The sequence below is a fragment of the Nanorana parkeri genome, unplaced genomic scaffold (genome assembly GCF_000935625.1).
Source record: "Nanorana parkeri isolate BGI_ZX_2015 unplaced genomic scaffold, ASM93562v1 scaffold334, whole genome shotgun sequence".
Taxonomy (NCBI): Eukaryota; Metazoa; Chordata; class Amphibia; order Anura; family Dicroglossidae; genus Nanorana; species Nanorana parkeri.
Window position 1 is genome coordinate 453,128 of NW_017306602.1, and position 26,731 is coordinate 479,858.

Below are 26,731 nucleotides of genomic sequence, written 5' to 3' on the forward strand. Positions count from 1 at the left end.
GGGGGGGGGGGGAGGGGGAAGTAAAAAACAATAAAATAAATAGAAATTAAAAATGTAACTAAATAGAAATGTAAAAAATAACAAATAATTAAAAATGTGAATAAATTAAAATGTCAAAAATAATAAAATAAATGAATAAATGTACAAAGTAGAAAAAAAATAAAGTAAATAAAAATGTTAAAAATTAAAACCTACCCCGCTGGCCCCACCCCCTGCATGCGAATAAACGCATAGATACGGCATTGTGTGTGTGTGTGAGCGGAGTGCCCCCATCCCACTGTGTGCCATATTATGGTGGCCAGGCAGCAACACTCTCTACCACACACAATGTGCATTAAGGCCAGGTGGTCACGAAATCGCCCACCACCGGTCGCGCTAGCAATGCCATTATTTTCTAATGGCACTCCAGTCGCACCAGGCAGATCGCACGGTTTCCTGCCGCAATACCGCCCGTTTTTATATTTAGTTGTCAGTCTGATATATCTTACCCAAAACTAACCTGTGTAAGAAAAGCCATTGAAAAGTCATTCCCCTGAGCAGCAACTTCTCGGATGAGATCCTTGGTTCCATTTTTAAGCAGCTTCTCTTCAACGGAGTTCCCACTTACAAGTCTACAGTCAAACACATTAAATATAATATTAAATACAGCTGACCTAGAACACTCTTGACAGTTGTAACAATCAGGTAACACTACGCTCTTACCTATAAATATGTATGTCTCTATCTCTACCGATGCGATCGCACCAGGCCTGAGCTCTAGAATCCATCACTGGGTTTAAATCACTATCATAAAAGATTGCGGTGTCAGCTTCCACATAGGGAACACCCAGTGTACGGCTTTGGGTAGACATTAGGATGCAAAAGATTCGAGGGTCTTGGTTAAAGCTTCTCATCAAATCCTGAGGGCAGAAAGAGATAGTAATTGTATTTGTAGGAAATAACCTTGAACAAAAGCTGAATTTATAAAAATAGGATTTTGTTGTTAAAGGAGAACTATGAGGTGAGTGCTTTTCACTCACCTCATAGTTCTAGCTGACCTGTGACAATGAGACTGCCACAGGTCGGCTCAGTAGATCGGGAGGTGAGCGAACACATACCGGGTTCGCTCGCCTCTCGATCCTGTCACGGCTCTCTGCCGTGACAGGGGGAAGGGCTGGATTCCCCTCTCCCCGCTCCGATCTGCCAGCGCTGATTGACGGGGAGGGGGTCGTGATCCGCTCCGGCGTCTCAGTATACCGCGAGCTACAGCTTAGGGTAACGTGAGGACGCTAGTTTGTGTCCTCCCGTTATCCTAAGGAGAACTATGGGGAAAAACACTGACCCCATAGTTCTCCTTTAACCAGTTGACATCTGCGGTGTTAAACCCCCTTCCCATCCAGGCCATTTTTCAGTATTCAGCGCTGCGGTACTTTGACTGACATTTATTCCGTCATGCAGCGCTGTACTGAAATGAATTTTATACCCTTTTTTGGGGACAGATAGAGCTTTCTTTTGGTGGTATTTATTCACCACTGGGGGTTTTATTTTTTTACTATATTAAGGAAAAATTATCGAAATTTAAAAAAAATCCTTTTCTCTGCGTCCATTGATGGACACAGCTCTGAAGAACTCTGAGTAGGGTTATGCTGCTACCTCTAGGAGAAATCGACATTAGGCAAACAAGTGCTACTTTAATTACATAACCCTCCCAGCTGCCAGTTGTAGCAAGCAGTACAAAGGAACTTGAGGGGAGGGAGCTGTGTCCCTCAATGGACTCCAAAAATAGATTTTTTTGTAAGAAAAAAATCCTATTTTCTCTACTGTCCATTGGGGGACACAGGTCTGAAGAAATTATGCAGGGACGTTCAAAAGCAGTCCAAACAGAGGGGAGGGTGCTAGCTCAACAAAAAATTGAACTGTCAAAGTAAAACAAAATTGAATTGTCACTTAAACAGCTGCCTAAAAACATTTTCTGCCCAAACGAGCATCAAAACGCCTATGAAGTACTAACTGCCTTAGTAGAATGAGCAGAAACAGGAAAAGCAACTAATGAGCTTGAATGACAAGTTGACGAATCCCCTTAGAAACAGTGGAAGTAGAAACCGAACAACCTTTTCTAGGAGTTTCTGGAAGAACAAATAAAGTCTGAACGTCGAATGAAAGCTGAGGATGAGAGATAAACACTAATGGCCCACACGACATCCAAAATTATGAAGATAATTTTTCTTAGGATGAACAGGAGCTGGACAAAGGAAAGGTAAAATAATGTGTTCATTTAAAAGAGAAGCTTAGGCTACCTTGGGTAAAAAGGAAAACCTGGTGTCTCAAAACAACCTTGTTCCTATAAAGAACCAAATAGGGATACAAGCAGACAGGTTTTGTAAAACAGAAAAAAAGACAAATCCAAGGCCTACAGAGGAAAAGGAGAACTCACAGGAGGAGCTACACAAGTAACCCACTGAAAAAGTACATAGTTACATAGTATTTGAGGTTGAATAAAGACATTAGTCCATCAAGTCCAACCTATTAGGATCTCATTCTAGGAGTACCCGTACCCCTGTATATTACGGTCCCTTAAGAAATCGTCCAAAAGTTTCTTGAACAATTCCACATTATTTGCTGAAATCACCGCCTGTGGCAGTGAGTTCCAGACCCTAACTGATCTTACTGTGAAGAACCCCCTTCGCCCCTTGTGCTGGAATTTTTTTTCCATCAATTTTAGGTGATGGCCTCTAGTTTTTGTAACGGAGTTAATTTTAAACAGTTTATCGCTAATGTTGCTACCACCATTAAACATTTTGTACATGGAAATCATATCCCCCCTTAATCTCCTCACCTCTAATGTGAACATGTTTAAATTTAGTAGCCTTGTCTCGTAGCTCTGGTCCTCCATACCCCTAATTAGTTTGGGGTTTTGGGGTTTAGAAGAATTAAAAGCAAGAGGACATTGAAAAGGATCGACAAGGCAGATGTGTAACCCTCTATGGAACTTACCGCTAAATGTTGATCTAACCCAAGTTGAAGGTAAGACAAAAATCACAATATAGAAGAGCACATGTGGAAAATCCCAAGGACTTACACCAATGAAAATAAACCTTCCACCTACTGTATGTTAAAAAATCTAAGGAGCCTTAAGCATAGTCAGAATATCACAATCTGAAATTCTATTGACTTTTAGCGCTTGGGTTTCAACAGTCAGGCCGATAATGCCAGCGACTGAAAGCAGGGTGGAAGATTGGACTCTGAGATAACAGATCTGGAAAAAGCCAGGAATTGTCTGCCAACAGATGAACCAAACTGGCACACCACAACCTGCAGGGCCAATCTGGCGCAACGAGAATGCCTGGAATTCCTTTATGTCCTGACCTGCAAAGCAATCAAGGCAACAGTGTTAGTGAAGGAAAAATATACATTAGTGCGTACTGATCCCACAGAGCTACTAAGGCATTGGATCCCTCAGTCTGTCCAGGACTCTGGCCATTTTCTTGCTGTGACAAAAAGCCAGGAGATCCATATCCGGCATTCACCAGCGGTGACAAAGTTGTTGAAACACCTGTGAATGGAGAGAACATTCAGGCGGATCCAGACGTTCTCTGCTGAGAAAATCCACCTGCCGGCTTTCTAAACCCGGGATGTGTACTGCTAAAATTGCTGGTACATGAAGTTCCATCTAATCCAAGATCGAATGTACTTTCGTCGCCACACTCCTAGTGACTCCCAGGTGATGGATGTATACCATCGCTGTAGCATTGTCTTACTGAATCTGAATCGTACGCCCAGACAGGAAAAGGGCCCAATGAAATAACATCAGACAAATCACCCAAAAACCCACAAAATAAATCGGAAGCTTGGGTTCCTCCGGAGACCAACAATCCTGCACAAACAGATGATCCAAGAGACCGCCCCATCCCTCAAGACTGGCGTACATCATGACAATCTTCCAACCTATGGAAAGAAATGATTTTCCCATCGTCAACGCAGGGGATGTCAAACACCATGACAGAAACATCCTGGCTGGTGCACTCAATCTGATCATCTTGTCCAGTGATGGAGAAGACTTGTCCCACGCTGTAAGAATGTTACTCTGTAAAGTCCTGGAATGGAACTGAGAAAAAGGAACTGCTTCGAAGGTTGACACCATCAATCCCATTATTCTCATGCAGATTCTCAGAGAGAAAAAGCAACAGGATAGAAGGGACCAAACTTGATCCTGCAACATCTAGCAAAAGTGTTCCTTCCTCAGAACAAAATATTAAAGGGTATCTAACAGAAGACCTAAATACTCCGAGATGTGATGGAACTAAGGGCGACTTCTCAATGTTCAGTATCCCCCAGAAGATCTCAAAGGTAACAGAGACAGAGACACTGAGCTGCAGAATCAACAGAGGCTGTTCTTGCAGTAAAAGGTCATCTAAGTATCCAATGATCAGAATACTCGTGACAAAAGAGCCCTAGAATCAGAGGATTCCTCAGAAAACATGGTGCGTTCAACCCTGCGTTTAGAAGCAGACATATTGGCAACATACAAAAAAAAGGTAGAATCAAAACAGATTTCCTCAGTACTACTCATGGCCCCAAGCAACGTGCAGTGGAAAGGGCAAATGAGTTGCCACAGTACTTGCTGCCTACAGCAGAAAGAGTATGTGAAGTGGCTGTGTAGCTGTATAGTGCTGCTTTTCCCCTAAAGACATCACAAAATGATGCACTAACTATAGAATCTCTGCGGAGTTCAGCCACAGCCGCCCGGTGACAGGGAAATATGTGCACTGCAAGGCAAGCCCGGTCTTTCAATTCCAAAGGCAAGGCACTACAAAGATCTGAGCAGTTTCAAACCACAGTCATCCTGAATTGGAGAAAGGATTGCTGCCTCAGATAGTTTAAATTGGCCGCTAGCATGAACATGCGCAATAGAATTTTACAGATGTTATTTTAAATAAAATTCAGTTTAGCTCCAAAAGAGGGAGACAATAAAATGTAAAAATATATAGCTACTATATTAAAAGAGACGGAACAAAACCTCACTATATTCTTTATCGTATAAGGACACTAAGCAAATCTGGCAGGTGTGAGGGGTTATGTCCTTAAAGCGACAGGCTTTTACATTTGTTCACCTAGTGCTCATTTCTCCTAGAGGCAGCAGCATAAACCTTGGTCTCAGAATTCTTCAGAGGTGTGTCCCTCAATGAACGATAGAGAAAAATAATTTTTTACACATACAGACTTTCAGGCATATTCAGAAAAAAGAAACTGTAAAGTGTTAATGCAGTCTTTACTGATTGCGAATGTGAACTGGCAGCATACAGGCAGAAAGTAGGTTTCCTCACTGTGAATATCTACTTTGGAAACCATGTCTCATTCTGCAATATTGACAGTTGCCAACCATTGTGTCAGGTTGCCCACCACTGATCAGCTGTCAGGTAGTTCTAAGCACAGTTTTCCCTCCTCACAGAACACTTATTTGCTAGACAATGCCAATAATCAGAAAGAAGTCCAGAAGTGCTTTCTAAATGCTGTTATTTGCAAACTGGAGTCTCCTTACTCTGGTTTGCAATTGTGCTTTTAAACAGGGCTTATACTGTCCCATATCCCACTGTGAAGGAAACGATGCAACCGTTAGTAAAATAGACATTATTCTCAGTTTTCTTATAAATAACACTGAAAATAGGGGTTCCTTACTGTTATGGAACAACATTTTATTTGAAAGATTAATTCCATGTTTCTGACGATATTTCATGTTACACCCATATTCAGGGTGTAACATTATTCATGGTCTAAACAGTCACTTCCACAGCCCCACACCCCTGCCAATTCTCCCTTGCCAGAATCCCAGAATCCTTCTCCCCGCAGGATTCTGTATGTATCTGAAATTGGCACGGCTGTGCGGGTGGAATCACGCATTGCTGCGCCAATTTGAGATATGGACAGAAATTGGCGCAGCTATGCGTGATTCCACCGGCAGAGCCGCGTCATCAATTCGCAGATCATTTAACAGGATCTGTGAACAGAGAGACCACAAGTTCCATCTGTCACCATGGAGTTCTTAATGGAGTGCAAGTGTGGTGAGGTCATTAAATTTGTAGTCCACTGATGCTTCCTCCTGTCCCTGAAACTGAAAGCCCATACCCTGGGCATGAGTGGTTGCAATACTTTTCTTTTATTAATGTGTGTGCATCTATTGATAGTTTGCAAATGGTGGATTTTCCTTTAAATTCCAAACCTACCCACAGCTGATATTTCAGTTTTGCTTGGATACTAGCAAGCAGAATCACAGGGCGACTTTGTACTGTGTATCTCTCCAGAACTCCAATTGTGAATTGCCCCACCAATTCCTAGTTCCAACCCAATGTTAAAACCATAGAAAAGTAAATGATGCCATCACTTGTCCAATCGATTCAATCCACCAGTGCCCACCCAAAGTTTCAGTATTAATCAATGTATGGAGCTTTTGACCTTTGTATTTTCTGCTGTACAGTATATTTCAAAGGGAAACATTAAATTGGTATTACAGAATTGCACCTTCCAATTCATTATGAAGGAAACCAGGCAAGGAAATTCACTCAGCTCACTGCTAAGCGCTGGCACACAGAAATGTTATTTTCACTGATAAAAATATATATATATATATATTTTTATATAAGTCCATAAAATCAAAAGGTATACTGCATAAGGAGATTAGTGATTACAGGCAGGGGTAGACATACTTGAAGAAATTGCTGTACTGACAACAAATAATGTGATTTGAAAAGTCAAGTACAATTACCACTGCCAATTCAGTAAAGAGTACTTCAATTGATGTTTTATTATAACCTTTCACATAGTAGCATGCTAGTGTTTCATATCCTGCATTGTCAGTATGTAATGCTCAGTTATTCTGAGAAATCTCCATGGTTCTCTTCATGGTTTTCAATGGGAATTTACAACAATGTGAAATACTAGGTTAAACAGCCTCAAATGAAAGCTCCAATTCTCAGACTTCAGAGCTGGCTGTGGGCAGTGATGTCAATCTCAGTGAAGCTGATTAAGTTCCACATCTGGAATTAGCATACAGCTTGGGAGTCAGAGAATGGAAGATTCTATTTCTCACGGAGGTATTTAACTTTCTGACAGATTCTCCTTACAGGCTTCACCATATTCAAAATCAAACATATAAAACATTTAAACAAGAACAAGCAAAACAAAACAACATGTAAATGGCTGGACTACCTACATGGCACTGTTCATAAGTTGCACATTCATCGATCCTGATGAAGGTGAAATAGTGGAAGTCCAGGAAGATCTCCAGTATGTCCAGCATGAGCAACATTTGAGAGAAAAGGAGAACACGACGACCCTCAGACCTCAGTTTCCGCAAAAGTATAGACAAAGCTTCCAGCTTCCCTATAACAATAAAAAATTACATCTTGTGTGATGTTATTGCATAGTCAGAATATACTGTATACCCTTGTTACTCTCTTCCACAGTTCCTACTAATAAGGGAGTATTGGGCCTGCCAGGCATAGAAAACATGTCATGAAGACGGCAAGTAAAAGGATGACATTACGACATATACAACAGAAAAACCTCATCTGAATGCATTAAGAAACTTTAAGCCCCCTACCCGAGTCACACTGAATAAGTCGCAGGTCTGGAGATTGCACACAACGAGGAGATGTTCGCTCACACAAATCCTGAATATATGGTGCTGTCTCTTTGCCCAGGTAGTGTCTTAGGATGTTCATGCTGTGACTGTATAGCGGAGGAAGATATGGCACCGTCAATTGTGGAGGTCGAGCAACAGCAGCAGGGACAACACATAATATGCTGAAAAAGAATGATGATAAAGAAAAATATTAACATTCAACTTGGGTCACAATGATAAAAATCAGAAACAGTAATGTCTGGGCCTCTCGAACACCTATAATATTCACCTCCTTGCTGTGGGTTCTAGCATCTCTTTCCGCTGCTTAGGGGATACAATCAGGTTCTTCAATGGATCACTGGAATCTCTGCAAGTGGAATTCAGACAGTTCACAGATCCCACCCATCCCCACTGCGTCTCTTCTCTGGGAGCCTGAACACCAGAAGACCGCACAGAGCAGAGCCGTAACAGATCAGCGCCATACACTGGTGTCTGCCCACATCGCCGTTCGTTACAGGAGAAAAGACGCTCCAGGCGCTCTCTTATTCTTTGCTTTTCTTCAACTAAATCCTGTTTTAAAGAGATATGTACTTTCACTGCATAGTAATGACTGTATTCACAGGGTCTTTAAAATGATTCTATCCTTATAACTTAGTTAGGAAAACATTGTGTCACAGTTATAAACAGTATTGTGATTCATAAATCGATTAAGCAGCAAGAACCTGCTACTGCCAGCAGGAAAATATAACATATCCGATATACCTTGTTGTGTGGTGCCTAAAGTGGTCCTATACCTAAAAAGTCAAGATTTGCCATCCTATAAATAATATCTAGTAAGGTTATTTGTGGCTATTCACTACCCTGGAAAATCTATCTTTTGCCTTAAATTCCTGAAAAGTAGCAGTGTACTACCTGACATGGGGCAAAGCCTAGGCACTCCTGATTCAACAGTGAGAGGTCATCTCACAAGCCATATACCAACCACTCTTGCCCCCAGTGACTTGCTATTTTCTACATGAGCACTGCAGTAACTTTTGGTGGTATCACTACTGTGCTTCTTGCTGTTCTCCTTTTTGGAGAGGAAGCTGAATCTTAGGACATGAGTGCAACCTTCTTCTTACACATACTCATTCTGTGGATCTGTGCTTCCTCCGCCTCTACTGTTGCCTACTGATCATTCCCCCCCCAAGAGTTATCAGTTTACAAGATCACCAGTCATCAGGGGGGTGGGTCTGACATGATGAAGCAAAGCCCTGCTCCTCTACCAAGAAAGTGTCTGCACGCAGAGAGAGACAGCATGGTACAAGGCACAACAAATCAGTCCTTTGGAAAGCATTACCTGCAGGGAGCCTACAGACAACTCTGTTGACTAGTCATTGGTCCTCTGCTAGACTGTTTTTGGGCACAGCTTTTACAGTATAGCTCTTCTTTAACAAAAAGAATACAAGGAAGGAGCTGTACAGAGGGATGTAAATGGAACTATAAGTGTATTTGCCAATGCTCATCTACTACTGAAAATGTAAGCTGACTGGCTGCTAGTGTGATCCTATAGTGTTAATGTTTTTAAAATAACTTGCCCAAAATGAGTATAGAGATAAGGAAAGTCCTTACCTGTATATTTTTTCTAGATGACTAAAGTGCTAAAGGATGAAGGTCGTGACAACCAGCTCAAATATCTGATTTTGGTTGTCTCAGGTTGGCCATACCTGGACAAATCTTTCTCTCATAACCCACCATCATGGCATTTCCTGTTTTCTGGTCAATGGATAGATATAAGGAGCATGCAGTGATAAGAGCAGAGGGAAAAACCTAAAGTATGAAGTAGGCTGGAAACCATGCAGTGTTAGCATCTACAGGCCCAATACTTGCAAGATTTGCTTGTATCCTAACACACTTGGATTTATTGGGTCATGTATACCTAATATGCTAGGTCACATTAGACCAAAAAAATACATTATTTTATAATTATAATATTTATACCCAAGAGAGCAAATATTCAACGTGCATTTTTGTGCATTCCCCTTCCTGTTCTTATTATTTTTAAAACACAATATATGAAATACCTGTGCTGGGGTCACTGAAATCTGTGGAGCCTTCAGAGAAGATGACATGTCACCACTAGTAGGGTAAGGCATTATGGTTCTTCCTTGAATTCCTGCAACATTTACAATGGATTAAATGCTGTCCTTCAATCCTGTAATATGCTATCTTTATTAGTACAAGCTTAAATTGAAATATAGAAACTGTTCTAATAACATAACAGAGAATATATGTTCTTACATGCACCAAAAATGCTAATTGCTAGGTGCTCAATCAGTTTAAGAAGTCATACACATGTTTCCATCACTTAAGAAGAAAAACAGTTAACATTTGCAAATATTTCTAAAGGAATCGAGACCATTGCAAAGTACAGCTCCAGTAGACAGGCAGACAGACAGATATGCAACTGGTGAAAACATTTTCCGTTGGGGCTTGTTAATCAGTACTCTACTGTAACATAAAGATTTCCACCTGACTGAGGATTCACCGCAGAATTGGGTATGCTGGAAGGATGCTGATTTCCCAAAGCATTGATTGCATTTTGAATAGAGTTCCCCTGTGCGACTGTCTGCATCACCACAGGACCTGGGGGCCGGATGTACTGCTGTCCAGGGGCCGAAACAATCTGAAGGACACTCCCTGTCAGTTAAACAACAGTTTTACAAATCTCAGTAGCAAAACCAGAATCTAACTGGCTACAAATACATTCCACAGCATATCCCTGCCCTTATTTGCACTCTCTATTCTCTGCTGTACTATTACCTTGTAGTTGCAGAGGCTGCCCAGCTGTGAGTTGCCGCAGCTGGCTCTGAGACAGAGTGAACGTGTTTCCTTGGAACTGCAGAGTCACCGGGGTCTTGGGCTGTGCAATTTTGCCTTGTGCTGCACCGGATGCAGCCAGCTGAGCAATTTTTACCACGTCACCACCTGAAATGAGACAAAACTATTTTTTGCTGTTCCCTTGCACACTGCCGGGGGGCCTATCCGCCTGGGGCATTCACAATAGGTACTACCATGACCGATATGGCGCATATCAATTTTGGATTTCTTAATGCATGACATCTTAACCACTTAAGGACCAATGATGGAATTTTTCTGTCATGGTTGTCCGTGCCATAAGGACCCATGACGGAATAATTCCATCATGGGTCTTAAAGGGTTTAAGCTTCCCTCATGCGCTAAATGAGAACTTATATACGCATGTGTCACATCAATTAAAGCCCTTTTTGTCCTTTACAAAAAAGGTAAATAATATGTGTTGGTGCAATAAATGAGAAAGATGGAAATTGCTCTGGTCCTTAACTGAAATACAAGCATCTGAATCTTGGTTCTTAAGGGGTTAATGGCCCTGCAAAACAGTCATAGGTGCTATGTTACATGCAAAACAGTGAGTTCAAGTCCTGTTTTTTGCAGGAGACTCATTTTAAATCCTCCCCATACCAACCCATCACTATAAATAACTGAATGTCACATATACACACTCACAATGGGTGTACTTTCCAGTGCCTTGTAGCTGTTAGCTTGCTTATGGGCACAGTTCATTTATATATATAACCCATCACTATCATGATGATAAATCCGAGGGGTTTGCAATTGGTGTACACCAATTTTACCAATTGGCTATATAGCTAGATAAGACAGATGTATTATGATTACTATTATTATCATCATCATACAGGGTTTATATTACCAACTATTAGCACATTGCTTTACAAAATGCATGGATGCATGCAACAACTGATGAGATCCACTGCAGCAGTGAATGGTTACCTTATAGGGAATGAATTGTGGCTTTATTTTCAAGACAAAAAAAAATCCTTTTTTTTTATTAGGGTAAATAGAAAAATATTGCATATTAGATTTCTGTATTTAATTTTTACCCAGAAAGTGAAGTGACACTGAGATAATTTATGTATCTGGAATCTACCATGGGAACAGAAAGACTAAGTGAGCACTGCAGCAGGCAGGGATATACATAGAATGTAAAGATAGGGCTATAAGCCCTGATAAATGGATGTGATGCAGCAGGTTTGAGCATCAAACAACCAAACGAATTAGAGGTTTAAAAGTCCCTTGTAACGTATAACATGTTAGAAAATGACTGTTGATCCTGCTCCACAGAAAAACGCAGGATCCTTTCACTGTGCGAGAGATGCATTCATCCGTTGTGAACACTGGGAGAAAACAACTTGCAGCTGGCAGCTTGTGCTGGTGGGAAGGTCTCTCACTCACCAATGTTCTCAGCAAAAGACCTGCCAATACCTTTGTGTGTGTAGCAAACAACAAGAAAAATTCTGGAAGTTGAATAACTGCTTACCCTGATTTGCAGATGCTGTGGTGACTGGGGATCGGCCTCGAGCCTGGCCTTGCTGGGTCATTGTGGTTGTAGTTGCAGTTACCAAGCGAGATGCTGGAGTGTTGGAGAAAGTTACCGTTCTCCCTTCTGGCTTCTGACCGTAAGGGACCGGCTGAAACAACCTGCAGTATTGGCCCGATATATTGTTTTATTTTGCAGTATTTGTATAAAATTCGTATCCAGCTGAATTTGACACATTATTGTGTTCATTTCTCACAAACAATAAAGTACGTTTTCTCGATCATTCTATAGATGGCAGGTGATGTCAGAATCCTGTATATGCTGGTGCTCATCACTATAATGTTACACTGTTTTCAGTATTGGTAGAGAGAACTTGTTAAAGTACACCTGTCTTAAGAAAAGTATGGGCTGTCATTGCTGTCTTTATTCTGCAGATGCTAATTGCCTGTAAATCCCGTAAATGAGGGTCACAAAAGTGTTGGAAGTCAGTAACTAAGAAAGCGTTGAAGCAAAGCTTCAGAATGACAGCCAGAGAAATAAACTTTTGCAGATGAACAAGTCAACAATGGGAGCCTACATAAATGGCTCATATATAGTATATTTTAAACGCTATAAGAGGAATGTATCAAAACTGGAGCAGTTGCCAATAGCAACTAATCAGCTTCTCTTTTCAGTTTATGTTAATATCTTTGACAATGAAAGATAGAAGCTGATTGGTTGCCATGTGCAATTGCTACAAATCCTGTCTGCTCCAGTTTTGATAAACTCCCTTCTATGTGTCTAGCTGGACTTTATCACTGTCCTGAGGAATGTGCCCATTTAGAAGAGGCACTAAGTAGGAGAATCAACACTAACAAATGCTGTTAGTCAAATTTCAGCCTGAAGCAACAGGTAGATATGCTAGATTCACTGATTCCTCATATACATTGAGTCATTCTTCACATATCAGGTAGCTCCCACTGGGTTTTACAGTATGATGGCCATTTGAATAGGTTCTTAAAGGAGAACTATGGGGGTCAGTGTTTTTCCCCATAGTTCTCCTTAGGGTAACGGGAGGACAAAAAACTAGCGTCCTCCCGTTACCCTAAGCTCAGTATACCGCGAGCTGTAGCTACAGCTCGCGGTATACTGAGACGCCGCAGCCGGAGCGGATCCCGACGTAGATGACGGGATCCGCCCAGCTGCATGAGTGACAGCTGGCTCTGCCTATCTAGAGGCAGAGCCAGCTGTACCCGCCCCCTCCCCCGTCTGTTCCGCCAGTCAGCGCTGGCAGATCGGAGCAGGGAGAGGGGAATCCAGCCCCTCCCCCTGTCACGGCAGAGAGCCTTGACAGGATCGAGAGGAGAGCGAACCTGGTATGTGTTCGCTCACATCCCGATCTACTGAGCCGACTTGTGACAGTCTCATTGTCACAGGTCGGCTAGAACTATGAGGTGAGTGGAAATCACTCATGTCATAGTTCTCCTTTAAAGGACCATTTCAGTAAATATAAACACATCAAGGTTCCTAGATTTAAATGATGGTCTAAATATTAACAACAGCTCAATCTAAACGTTCTCTTCCTTGGTGAAAAGTAACAGGCACCATGCCTCAGTGACCAGTATGGGACCTCTCACTGGACAGGGAATGGCAGTTGATGAAGCGTAGTCATGCAGTGATGCCCCAGTAAAAGGTAACCCTCAATTGAAGAGGGGCATTGAAGAGGCTTTTGGAACTAATAAAGGTAACAGAAGGCATCTTGTGCGATCTGCTCTTAGGCAAAACTCTGACTTTCGATAGTTTGAAAGTTCACTACTGTTTTTAAATGGAATTTACTAGGGATGCACCGATACCAATACTAGTATCTGTGGCGATACCGAGTATTTGGGCGAGTATTCCGGTATCAGGATCCTGGGCTGCAAGTCAGTACACGTCACCATGCTCTCTCGTCACCAGGGAGCATGGAGCTGGCTTCCCGGCCAATCAGGAAGCCAGGGGGTGGGTAATGACTTGCCCCCCAGGTTCCTGATTGGCTGGGAAGCCAACTCCATGCTCCCTTGTCACTTGGTGTCCCATTAAGAAAGCAGGGCGGCGAGTCAATTCTCGCCCCCGGCGTCCTGGATGGCCAGAAAGACGGCTCCATGCTGGTGACGAGACGGCTTCCCAGCTAATCAGGAAGCCAGACAGCGCGTCATTACACACCGCCTGGCTTCCTTAGTGGGACTTCCAGGATCGGTATTGGCGAGTACCAATACAAAAATATCGGTACTCATACCCAATACCGAAAAGCTGGTATTGGTGCATCCCAAGAATTTACCATTTAATTTTTTTTATCTTTCAAGATTCAATAAAACAAATGCACAGCACATGGTATAGAAGCAGAGTACATTACAAAAATGTCTCGGGGTCTTCCACATAAATGTGGTCAGGTATTAAGAGGAGGTTACATTTTAAAAAAAAGCATAAAATGCAATGCCAAACATTAAAATAGAACACATCAATCAGTCACATTATCCCATTTCTAAGACAACTAAACCAAGATCATCTGAGAAAAATTACATTTATTTATTTTTTAGAACAATGCATGAAACCCCTTATCGCTGCGCATGTCACCTACACTACACAAAAGAGAGGAACTTTTAGGCTAAAAAGCTGAAAATAAGTTAAAAAAAAAGACACACCACTGAGTTTATAGATTTCATTCAGACCATGGATACAACATAAAATCCTAGGAATTGTGATTGTATTTCTCATAGTTGTCCTTTAAAGAGTGCTTTCTTCAATGCTGTCTGAAGGGGAAAAGAAGGCAATGTTGTTTTTAACTGACAGCTGTTATCGGGAGCTCTTTTATCATCTATCAAAATGCTGCAAGAGTTTTAGAAGCTGCTCCAAAGTTATTGCAGATCGTTTGTCAACCCTCAATCAAAGAGGACAAAGTAGTTAGATTATTTAAGAATTAAGTAAGAAGTACTTGAAACTGTCTGAAAAACAAGCCTTTGGCCACCACAGGGAATAGAGAGATTGCATCTTACAGAACATAAAAATCGAATGATTATTCATTAGCTCATCACTGCACATGCAGATAGCAGGAAATATCATACTAGAAGCAAGCAAACAAGCGTAGCTTATGTTATAGCAGTTATTGATAAAGCACTGGCAACAGATTACTTTTAACACATTCTATGTTTTAGTCTTGTAGTTCTAGCGCAGCAGGCATTATCGAAAATTTTCAAATTCAATATTTTTAATCCTGTTAAATTTAAAACAGTTACTAACTGGTTATGAAGCATACACATAATTCTGTCCTGTTTAGGCAGTTTTTAGAAATTCTCTCTACTTCAAACTCAAAAACACATTTTGTGAGAGCAAAAATCGTAGATAGTGTTGAAAAGTACCAACCTGCTTGGTTTAATTTTCACTGGATTGGGGCGAGGAGTAGTATCTGGGTTACTGTAAATCTCTTCCATTAGCCTCTGAGTCACCTTCTGGACTGGCAGTACCTGGGCTTCATACCGTGTCATTTTATTCTCAAGTCCAAGCAGATTAAACAGAGAAAGATCAGGGCTCTGCTTAATGAAAAAATGGAATATTAGTCTTTTGTTCTAAGTTGAATCAAGTATGAAAAATAAATGCAGCCCCATTGGCCTACCATGTCTGCCCTATAAGATAAAAATACAAAAACTAAAAATGATGAGCTGTGTGTATTTCATGGAGGTGTAGCCCAAATAGCTGGAGTAAACATTAAACTTCATGAAGGAGGTGCTATATAAAGACTAAGTGGCAGTGATCTTTTATATATTATTTGCTCTCTAAAAGTACTACTTATTGAAGATATTCAGCTTCCATAAGTATCAAGTTTTCTTACCTTCCATGGGTTATATTCTAAAGCCTGCAATACTAAAGATGCAGTTTTGCACTGCAGAGCTTCACATGCATAGGAAGAATGCCCAGGACGTGGATCCACCAGATCTGGATGGTTACAAATCCTCTGCAGCTGCATTAATACATGGAGAACACTGACAAAATGGCCACCCTTCAATGAATCCTGGGTTCTGTTCAGAAAATAAATTTCAATAAAAAGAGAGAAAAATAAAAATAGTCACGCATACATCTAGATTTGTTATAGAAAAGCATATAAATCATATAGAAAAGGAAAATATGCTGCAAAAATTACTATAATGTTGATATTAAAGAGAACCAGTCACATATCTGCATTTGTAATAGTCTAACAGGGCTATTCACAAAAGGGTGAATAGTTTGCAGAAGGCAGGAGAAGTGAACAATCTAGAACACACTTTGGAAAAACTCTCCTCACAATTCAGCTCACTTTCCAGTTCAGCTATGTTGTCCTAGATTGTTCACTTCTCCTGCCTTCTCCAAACTCTTCACCCTTTTGTGAATAACCCAGTAAATCTTCCCTATTGACCTGTAAGGCCACCACAGAGGTTGTCCAAACTTACTCTTGATCTCAGTGCTGGTAATATAAACTTATAGAACTATCATATTACATAGGATTATGTCAAAGGAAGCTAAAGGATTTCTTAAAGTAGAACTATTTTAATACTACAAAATAAAATGTGATATAAGTTGAACATACCAGTAAGACCAGGCTCTGTAAATACCATTTGATCCTTCCAGTAGGGATATTGGATGGACACCTCTTTTGATAGGATGCAAACACTCTTCTTTCTGCAGTGAAATCACTGCAGGTTTGTCTCCAGTGATTTTGCTGTAACTGCTTAGATGTAAGTCATTTGGATAGCCATGCTTCGTTCCAACCATTTTTCTTTAGATTGAGAATATTGCTCTACAGGAGCTTAGTGAAAGGATGTAAAAGCCCTGCGCAATCCCTCCCACCTATTTAAGCACTGTCTAGCAGGGTACTAGAGAAATCCAGCTTCTTAGCTACATTTAGTATTAGAAAAGAGGTAAATTCTGAAGAGACATTTAACATGCCAACTTGCATTAAAATGTCTGTTTATTACTCTAGGAGGAAAAAACTAGAGACTTTAGATGGACCTTAACTTACTGTTGTACCCTCCTCCAGGAGTCTGCAGAGTGTCAGCTATTATCCCTAAAATGAAGCACAAGATGGGTCAGTCACTGTGAGAGGGCTTAGAGGCTGATACTGAGCTGATATTTCTTGATCGTACAGGACACAGGCCATTCAAGATGATCTGTTATGTAGTGTATGACAGGTGACTGGACACAAGCCACAGCTGTTTGGAGCAGGAGCTCCAGGGCCGTAGCCAGACTCCGCAAGCACATCAGAAGATGCAGGGCCAGCTTGTAATGTCGATTGCGCACGGTGTTCGGCACCCACCTTGGCACAAGCTGTGCAGCATGTTGGGTTAGCTGCAGGGTGCTCTACAGGTTCAGGGCAGTTGAGTATCCGCATTGTGTAACCCTATGATTGAAGAACCCCTGCGGGTATGCTCATCTGAAGTGAGTGAAGCCAAGGTATAACTTCCTCATTAGATGAAGAAGACGGAGCGGTGGTGAGTCTGATATCTCTTTTCCCCCCTAAGTCTGGCTGTGACTGGTGCCATGTTCCTGTATCCTCGGGCACCTCCAATTGCTGCTCCCACACCTTCCCTCTTATGCTGTGCCTTGTTGTCCTCCTCCCGCTCTAGTAGGGCATAGGAGGCTCTCTTTTGATTTTCCTAGGATTCTGGTGCAGGCTCCGGCGGCCATTTTGCCAGAGCTCGCAATGCCTTATTGGTTACTGCACGTGGACTCGCAAATGCGCAGTACGGATTCCGATGGCCATGTTTTTGATGACTGGTCTTCTGCATGCCGAGATGAGGCGGCGTTGTGCGGGGCGGAGCAGGGTGTATTGTACGTCGATCATTTATATATGTGTGCGTCATAGGACCTCTATACGTATCAGGTTTTGGACACTGGTCACAGCGGACTCCTCTTGAGTACCTTAAGGTGCCACTCACATTACAGACTCAAGACAAAGAGGGTCTGGAGATAAAAGGAATCTGGGACAGTTACTGGTGGGCAAAGTGGGTTACCTGAGGGTTCCCCAAAAGACTCTATTATAGATGATGTGTCTGTTAGTCCACCTTCTAACTCCTTACTAACTGTTGCATCTGCTTCTGTGTTAGCTGGGGTCATTCATCCTGTCATAGCAACGATGATTTTGCAGCCTCCATGTCTATGTTCATGGGTCAGCTATGCTATCTGCCATGTTTGAAGCATCTGGTCAACATGGGCATAGGCATAGTCCCCCTTGTCCAGCGCCCTCTGGATCCCAATCCGACGAGGACACAGCCCTCTCTTTTTGATCAGGATGAGTAAGCTGAGGAGGTGGAGGGAAGTCCCTTTTTCGATTCAAAAGAGTATTCCATGGAAGTAATCCCTTCTGCAGGATTGTCACCACCGTTACGTAATACCATAGCAGTATTACCGGACCACAGGTTTAGGTTCCTTGAAAAGGAAAAGGATTCCTAAAACTTTTCCAGTGCATTCTCTGGTGGAAGTGCTTTATGCTGACTGGCAACACCCAGAAAAGCTGTTTTCTCCTCCTAAATGATTTGTTCAACAGTATCCATTTGAAGAATCTTTCCTTAAGAAGTGCGTTGTTATGGAAGTAGACACAGTTATTACCTATCTGAATAAGTCTATCACAGTTCCGGCAGAGGATGTGCCTACGTGTAAGGGTGTTGTTGACAAATATTTGGATGGTCTCTTTAAGACCTCCTTTTCTCTTAAACCTGTTGTTGTTACAGCCCTGAAGGTTTGTCAGACTCTGGTGGTCTAGTCAAAAAGTATGGCCAGAGACCCACGTTCTGTGTCTTCTGATTAGGAAATTATGAGACGGTTAGATCTCCTTCCTGGTGCTCTGCATTACCGTATGGATGCTTTGTTTGATACAGTGCGACAGCTGTCTAGGTTAGGCCTCATGTCAATTCAGATGTGTAGGCTTAAGTACTGGTTAGCAGAACCTGCCTGTAAGAAGCGCTTAGAGAGGATTCCCTTTGCTGGAAAGCACCTCTTTGGAGATGGTCAAGATTCAAGAAGGTTATAGGGGGGGAAGAGTACCTTGTTCTCTAGCAAACAAAAAAAGAGGCTGTCACAGGGTAAACAGAACACTAGTTTGGCAAAAAGGGTGTCCTTTCGGCCCTCAGAGTCAACTTTCACATTTTCCAAGCCTAAGCAAATTTCCCAGACAAGACAGAAGCCTTGGTTCTCCAAGTCTGCCAAACATAAACCTAAGCCTACTTCACAATGAAGGGTCTAAGTTGGATCTAACTTTGAACCTTCACAGGACACTTCAGTTGTGGGAATGCTTTGGATGGATAATAAATTATCAAAAATCATTGCTGATTCCAACCCATTGCTTGAATGAGGACTCATGTTAGATATCATGAAGGTCAGATAATTTCTCCTCCAGGGCAAGGTACGGTCCCTTGGATCCAAATCTCGTCCTATAATCCAGTTTTCCATGAGAGTCCTAGGAGTGATGGCGTCCCATTTGCGCAGACTCACTCATAGCCATTAAGCGTTTTGAATTCATGGAACAGACCGTCTCTATTGTTGGATCATCCTATGCTTCTTTCACCACTGCACTGGTGGTTGGGAAGCCCAGCTCTGCTGTTAGGGAGCCTTTTCTCCCAGGCCAGTGGACGACCCTAACTATGGTTGCCAGTCTTTCAGGCTGGGAGGCGTTTTGGGCCATCTGTCGGTTCAGGGATCTTGAAATTGGCAGGAATTTACATTGCCAATCAATTTCTTAGGGCTGAGGGTAATTCATTTTGCACTTTGTCACTGGACTCTTTGTCTTCAGGGAAAACAGATGAAAGAACAGTCGGACAATGCTGCGGCAGTGACTTACATAAATCATCAGGAGGCAGATGAAGTTATGCAGCCCAAAATGAAAACATTCTCAAATGGCTGAAGGCTCAAGTACCAAGTCTTTCTGCAGTCTTTATTCCCAGGGTGGAGTACTGGCAGGCACACTTCTTCAGCTGGCAGCAGTTAGATCGGGAGAAGTGGTCTCTGAATCCAGAGGTTTTCCACCAGATCTGTCATTGGTGGGGAACTCCAGATGTAAATCTTCTAGCATCCAGGTTCAACAACAAGTGAACAGGTTTGTATACAGAGACAGAGATTCAAGACTTTAGAGTGGATTCACTAGTAGCTCAGTGGAACCAGTTCAACCTGATCTATGCTTTTCCTCTGCTGAAAATTCTTCCTTGTCTCAATCGTAGAATAGCTCTAGAAGGGATTCAGGTGGCTCACAGTTGTTGCAGAGCGTGGTACACAGATATTCTCTGACTGTCTGTGGATTCTCCCTGGACACTTCCCCATTGGCCAGGCCTTCCCTCTCAGGGTTCAGTCTTCCACCTGCTTCTTTTTTGGCTTTGACACCCAGGTTCTAAGGGACAGGGGCTTATCGGAAGATCTTATCCCTACCGTATTGCAGGCACAGAAGCCCTCATCTCGTCTGATGTATTACTGGGCATGGAAGCTACACTTTGCTTGGGGTGAAGGAAAAAGTTTGGACCCAAGGTTCTTTTCAGTAAATCAAATATTGGCTTTTCTTCAAAAGGGGTTAGATCTGAAATTAGCGCTGAACACAATAAAGGGTCAGATGTCTGCTTTTTCTTTCAAGAGCCCTTGGCCTCTCATTCGCTCATAAGGACATTTATACAGGGTGTTGCTCATTTAGCTTCTCCTAGGAATCCCCCATTGTCTGGGAAACCCCATTAAATGTTGTTTTTCTGGCTGCAATTACCTCAGCTAAAAGAATATCTGAGTTAGCAGCCCTATCTTGTCGTGAACCATTCCTTGTCTTTCATAAGGAGAAAGTAGTCCTTGGGCCTAGGCAGTGCTTTTTACCTAAAGTGGTTTCTTCCTTTCACATTAATCAGGATATTATATTACCTTTTTTTCCAGATCCAAAAGATGCTAAAGAAAAATTGTTGCACTCTTTGGATGTTGTAACAGCTTTGTGAGCATAGCACCACAACCTTTAGGCAGTTGGATTCACTGTTCGTTTTCCTGGTAGGATCTTGCAGAGGTTTCTCTGCTTCAAGTTCAACCGTAGCCCATTGGATTTGACAGGTCATTCTGCAGGCTTATACTAGTAAGGGAGTCACTCTGCCTTGTTTAGTTAGGCCTTACTCTGGTAGATCTGTCAGTACTTTGTGGGCTTTTTATCACCAGGCATCTGCTGCGAAATTTGCAGGGCGGCTACTTAGTTATCTGTTCATACCTTTTCTAGGGTTCATAAGATGGATGTGCAGGCATCAGGCGATGCTGATTTTGGCAATTTGGTCCTGCAGACAGTGGAACAGATTATCCAGAACTATGCAGCTAGATGGTTATGGTCCGTTCCCACCCCTCTATTATTGCTTTTGGACGCCCCATCAAGAACATAGGATTTTACCTGTGTTGTGGAAATTTTATTTGGACTATTGTGGACGTTTTTATTAGAATGTGTTTTTAGTAGATTGTATATGCGAATATATGTGAATATTGTCATCACGGCCGATATGCGCAGAGGTCTCCGCCGCCGAATAGTCCATGTGCTATGCGCTGGACTGTTGGCCGGGGGAGATTGATGTGCATTGCGGAGCGGTGTCCGCTTCACAAGTGTATAAACGCCAGAGAGGGCCCTTGTGTAATGCGCAGATTTATTCGCTTGGCGGGGATGTATTTGCTATGAGGACACGGTATCATTTGGATACATATCTGCCTTTATGAAGGAACATACGCTCATGTATTTTTAGTGTGTCTGATCAACACATTGGAAATAATGTGGCGTTTTCCCTGCAGATAAACTCACATTCACAGGAATAGTAGTATAGTTCTATTGTTCACTGAACCTTGCTGAGTGGAATTCGCGCCAGTGGTAGCGGCGGGAGTGTATGCGCGAGGCTGATCGGAGCAGCGTTCACGGTTAACACGCTGATTCCTTTGTGTAGCCTTCTGCCAGGATATCAGCTGCACATGGTTTTATTTGTTAACTGGTGTGCACAGAATTCCCGTGAACTAGCAGCTGGGAGCTGTGCACGTTGTGCTGCTCATTCATGTGCATATACTCCCCTTTATATTGTCTTTTCAATTGTATACATGTGTCTCATTGGCTGCCTCTGTGTTATGTAAATAATATTGAGGAATTGATTGGCTGTTGTGGCCATCCTTTCTTGCTGTCATCCCTTTGTGTCCTATAAATAAACAGAGCTTCCTGCCCTAGGCAGGACTTTCTACTGAGCATCCAACGTGAGAACAGCTTGTGTCTGTTTTACTTGGTACCGCTGAGCGTGCTCTATCATATTATACAAGAAGAGCTGAGAACTGTGCTTTTTAGCGCAGCGGATTTCTATGTGCATGAGTGTATATTAATATCCAGAACACCTGTAAAAGTCTTTTCTTGGAGTACAGTACAGGACACTTTCATCTGTGTCCTCTGTTGCTTGCAAATAACTGAGGATCTGTGGTGGTAGAAGGAGTTATAAGGACTCTACACAACTGTCAGTTGCCAGTGTCCAATCACCTGTCGGTATGCTACATAACGTCTTGAATGTTCTGTGTCCTGTACTGTACTCCAAGAAAAGGATTTTACAGGTAAGTAAAAAATCCTATGATCTGCTCTAACAGGGAGAAAATATGAATGAATAAATAACAATAGTGCCTAAGCAGGAAAGAAGCTTTCATATTCTTACAAAATATTCTTACAAATGCCAAATCCTGACTGGTTCTCTGTAAAGCTGTTTTAAAGCCGCCTTTAGTGATACTGTACTGATTTACAGATAATTCACCAATGAAGGCTTATGAGAAGATATGTAATATTTCTAAAACACTATAGCAGTCTCCACTATCCAGACATATTTGACACTGTTCACCCAAAACCTATATTTCCCATTCTTCAATTTCATATCCAGGTCTCAGAAATGTTAGCTGTAAACATTTACAGTTTTGCAATGGTAAATCACTGATTTCATCAATAACCCTTCTCTTGTCTGCAACAGACTACATTTATGATAACATTGTCACCCATGTCCTGCCCTGACCTTGCTACTTCTCTCTACTGCAGTTCACTCTTGCACTCTATGGACATATCTGCCCCATGCACCACTCACAGGATTAGGCCACGACCGCTACAATGTAGGCAGATGACACCAGAACTCTCAAAATAAATAATTGTGCTCTTAAGCGACTATGGTGTAAACCTAAATCCCAGCAAGACTTTATAACTATACGCTCCAAACATACAGTACCTGCCTCCACCCTGCCAAACACATCTATTTCATAACCCTCATTAACACCCTCTCATCCAGTCCTCCACCATGCTCTTCTACCTTTAACTCTCTACTTATCCCCCACCACCTCCACCAACTGCCCAGGAGATTGCAAATCATTTTAAAAGCAAGATTGATATAATTTGTGATGAAATCTTCAGGGTTCCCACATCTACCCCAAACACACCATGTCTATCACCACATTCAGTACTTTCCTCCTTTGAACCAGCAAACACAGAAGTTCCTAGAGTTGTTTCTGACACTTGCCAATCCACCTGCCCTTGGCCCTCATTCCCACACAACTACTCCGGTCACCATGTTGCTTTTTTCTATGCTCTAAATTCACTAATTCAATCTCTCCCTCTCTAGTGGTCTTTTCCCCACCTCTCTAAAACATGCACTGGTCACCCACCCCCCCAACTAAACAAGCCCTAACTGGACCCCACCAGTCTGAACAACCTAAGACCCCCAACATCTAGTCTACAACTAAGCTGCTTTCTCAATGTTAACAAACTGCTCTCCTAAAACTTACTAACTGCAAAAACCAATGGCAACTACTCCATACTCATACTATTGGACCTTTCTGCTGACTTTGAAACTGTTAACCACCTGCTACTCCTCAGAAAAAATCACTCCTTTGCCATCCAAGACTCTGCTCTCTTATAGTTCTCCTCCTACCTTTTTCAGCGCACCTCCAGTGTCACCAACAACTATCTCCTCCTCTCCTCTTCCTCTTTCCATTGGGGTGCCCAATGGCTCTGTACTCAGGTCCCTTCTATACTCCATTTAGACCTCTTCCCTGGATCAATTGATAAGCTCCCGCAGTTTCCAATAGATCTCTTAGCTGATGACACTCAATATACACTGAGTGGCCAGATTATTATGATCACCTGACGTTTGTAGACAAATTAGCTATAATTTCGCGCTGAAGTTGCTAGAGGGCCAGACCAATATAAATAGGGAAGCAGGTTGTTTACCACGACAGTAGAGGTGATTTTTTTCTGAAGATATGGGTAAACAACACGATTTAACAGCCTTTGAACGTGGGACGATTGTTGGCGCTCGGAGCCATGGAGCGAGTATCAGCAAAACAGCAGAATTTGTTAAATGTTCAAGAGCAGCTGTCAGACAAAAATCTGGGCCTGAACGTGCTAATTGTGGCCGTCAGCGACTAGTCAATGTTAGGGCAGAACGGAGAGTGGCAAGACTGGTACAAGACAACAGAAGGGCAACAGTGCATCAAATTACTGCAGATCTTAATCAGGCATCCTCTCAAATGATCTCTGAACGCACTGTTCGCCGTACACTGCATCGTATGGGATATGGAAGCCGGAGGCCTGTTCGAACACCTTTGCTGTCTGCAGTTAACAAGATAAAACGTCTCCAATTCGCACAGGAACACAAGGATTGGACAGTCGAGTATTGAAAAAAAAAGTCATGTGGTCCGATGAATCACGTTTCCAGTTGCATCATGCAGATGGCAGAGTGAGAATTTGGTGGTAACAGCATGAAAGCATGCACCACACATGCATGAGAACAACCCTTTTAAGCTGGTGGGGGCAGTGATATGGTTCGGGGCATGTTTTCCTGGCATGATTTGGGCCCTTTAATTCGTGTGGAACAACGTCTGAATAGCACAAAGTATCGTTGCTGATCAAGTTCATCCTAGCATGTTGATGGCGTATCCCAATGGAGATGGCTTCTTCCAACAAGACAATGCGCCATGCCACAGTGCTCGTATTGTGCAGGAGTGGTTTCAAGAACATGAGGGAGACGTTACCTTGCTTAGGTGGCCCCCACAATCACCAGATCTCAATCAAATTGAGCATTTGTGGGACGAAGTTGAAAGAGCCATCAGGCAGCTGGTTAAACAACCATCAAATCTCACAGAACTGGACAGTGATATTCATCAGGCATTATTGAAGCAGTATTGAAGGTAAAAGGTGGCCCAACGAAGTACTGATGGGGTGGTCATAATAATCTGGCCACTAAGTGTATATATGACATATCAATATGAATGTCACACCACTTTCTTAAAATCAATCTGTCCAAAATTGAGCTTATAATATTTTCTACACTGGGGTCACCTCCTCCAACTTCTCGATCATGATAAATAGCACAACTGTGAACCCCTTCCCTCAGGCCAGGGTGCTAGGTGTAAACCTGGATTCTGACCTCTCCTTTCAGCCCTGCATCCAATCACTGTCCCAATCCTACCTCCACCCATGATTGCCAACTGGACTTCTCCAGAGCCTCTCCCATCCTCTGTAACTCCATATCCCAATCTGTCCACCTATCTCTTACTCTGTCCACCTTTATGCAAACCCTGAAAACTCATCTCTTCAGGGAAGCCTATCTTGCGTCCACATAATAACTGTACTTTTACTTCCTCCATCTGCTCAACCCTTTTTGATCGTAAAATTAGGATCCTCCTAACCTTCCTATATTGTAACTGTTCTGTCTCCTTTTATTTTGTCAAGCACTGCGCAAACTGTCGGTGCTACTTAAATCCTGTATTATAATAATAATAATAATTCACTTTTTCCACTATACATCCAAATCTTTTGTTTAAATCCACTTTTTACTGCTCCTTTGACATGCTGCAAATGAGGATTTCAGCGTAAAATCCTAACAAAACGTTAGTAATGTGGTTAAACCTAGCTATGTGAATGTGGCATTTATATACATATGCACTTCAGTGTGACATGATGAACAGGCATACCCTGGCTGTAGTATAACGTCTTCATACAAGGCCCTCTGACGGTTGGAGAGACGGCACTTTAAGACATGCTCATATTTTTTTGGCAGCTGTTTTTCAACATCTTTCTTTGACCTTCTTAGAACAAAAGGTCGGACAGTCTACATAAAAGAAAAAACAAACAATTAACCAACCATTAAGAAGCCCAATTAATTTGACAAATATGAATATCTTAGGAAATTTCTGTGTCCCAAAGTAGGGCTGCAGCTAACGATTATTTTCATAATCGATTAGTTGGCCGATTATTAAGTTCAATTAATCGGTTAATCGGATAAAAAAAAAAAAAGGCTCCAGTGATGGACTACTAGTTTGTGGTGAGATTGTAGTCCATCACGGGAGCAAGCTTGGTGCGGTAGAAGTAAAAAAAAAGTGTGGTGTGCAATATAGTACATAATACAGCGGCGCAGTACAGAATACCAGCAGCTATAGAGGAATGTAGCAATACTACATTATACTACATATGTACTATTGCTGGGATTTGTAGTCCTCTGTAGCTGGCGTTACTCTGCATTGCGCTGTATATAATGTATTATTGCTGGGATTTGTAGTCCTCTATAGCTGGTGGTATTCTCCATTGCGCTGTATAATGATTATACTGCGCAATGCAGATTACCACTGACCAGTTATAGAGGAACTACAAATCCCAGCAATAATACATTATACAGCGCAATGGAGAATACCACCAGCTATAGGAGGAACAACAAGTCCCAGCAATAGTACATTATACAGGGTGTTTAATGTATTATTGCTGGGATTTGTTGTTCCTCTATAGCTGCTGGTGTTCT

The 26,731-nt window shown here is 42.2% G+C and overlaps 1 protein-coding gene across 1 annotated transcript in view; it reads right to left on the bottom strand.

Moving 5' to 3' along the window:
* The window catches only part of LOC108788566 (E1A-binding protein p400-like), a 103,316-nt gene that overhangs the window by 31,933 nt on the left and 44,652 nt on the right, over positions 1-26,731 (bottom strand). The window contains exons 20-31 of the mRNA XM_018558358.1: positions 25,911-26,047; positions 15,799-15,985; positions 15,333-15,499; positions 11,955-12,115; positions 10,400-10,564; positions 10,109-10,276; positions 9,661-9,752; positions 7,887-8,167; positions 7,577-7,779; positions 7,187-7,356; positions 703-899; positions 500-611 (exon numbers count right to left, since the gene is read on the bottom strand). Coding sequence (XP_018413860.1) covers positions 500-611; positions 703-899; positions 7,187-7,356; positions 7,577-7,779; positions 7,887-8,167; positions 9,661-9,752; positions 10,109-10,276; positions 10,400-10,564; positions 11,955-12,115; positions 15,333-15,499; positions 15,799-15,985; positions 25,911-26,047 — 2,040 coding nt within the window. The remainder of the gene's footprint in view (positions 1-499; positions 612-702; positions 900-7,186; positions 7,357-7,576; positions 7,780-7,886; positions 8,168-9,660; positions 9,753-10,108; positions 10,277-10,399; positions 10,565-11,954; positions 12,116-15,332; positions 15,500-15,798; positions 15,986-25,910; positions 26,048-26,731) is intronic.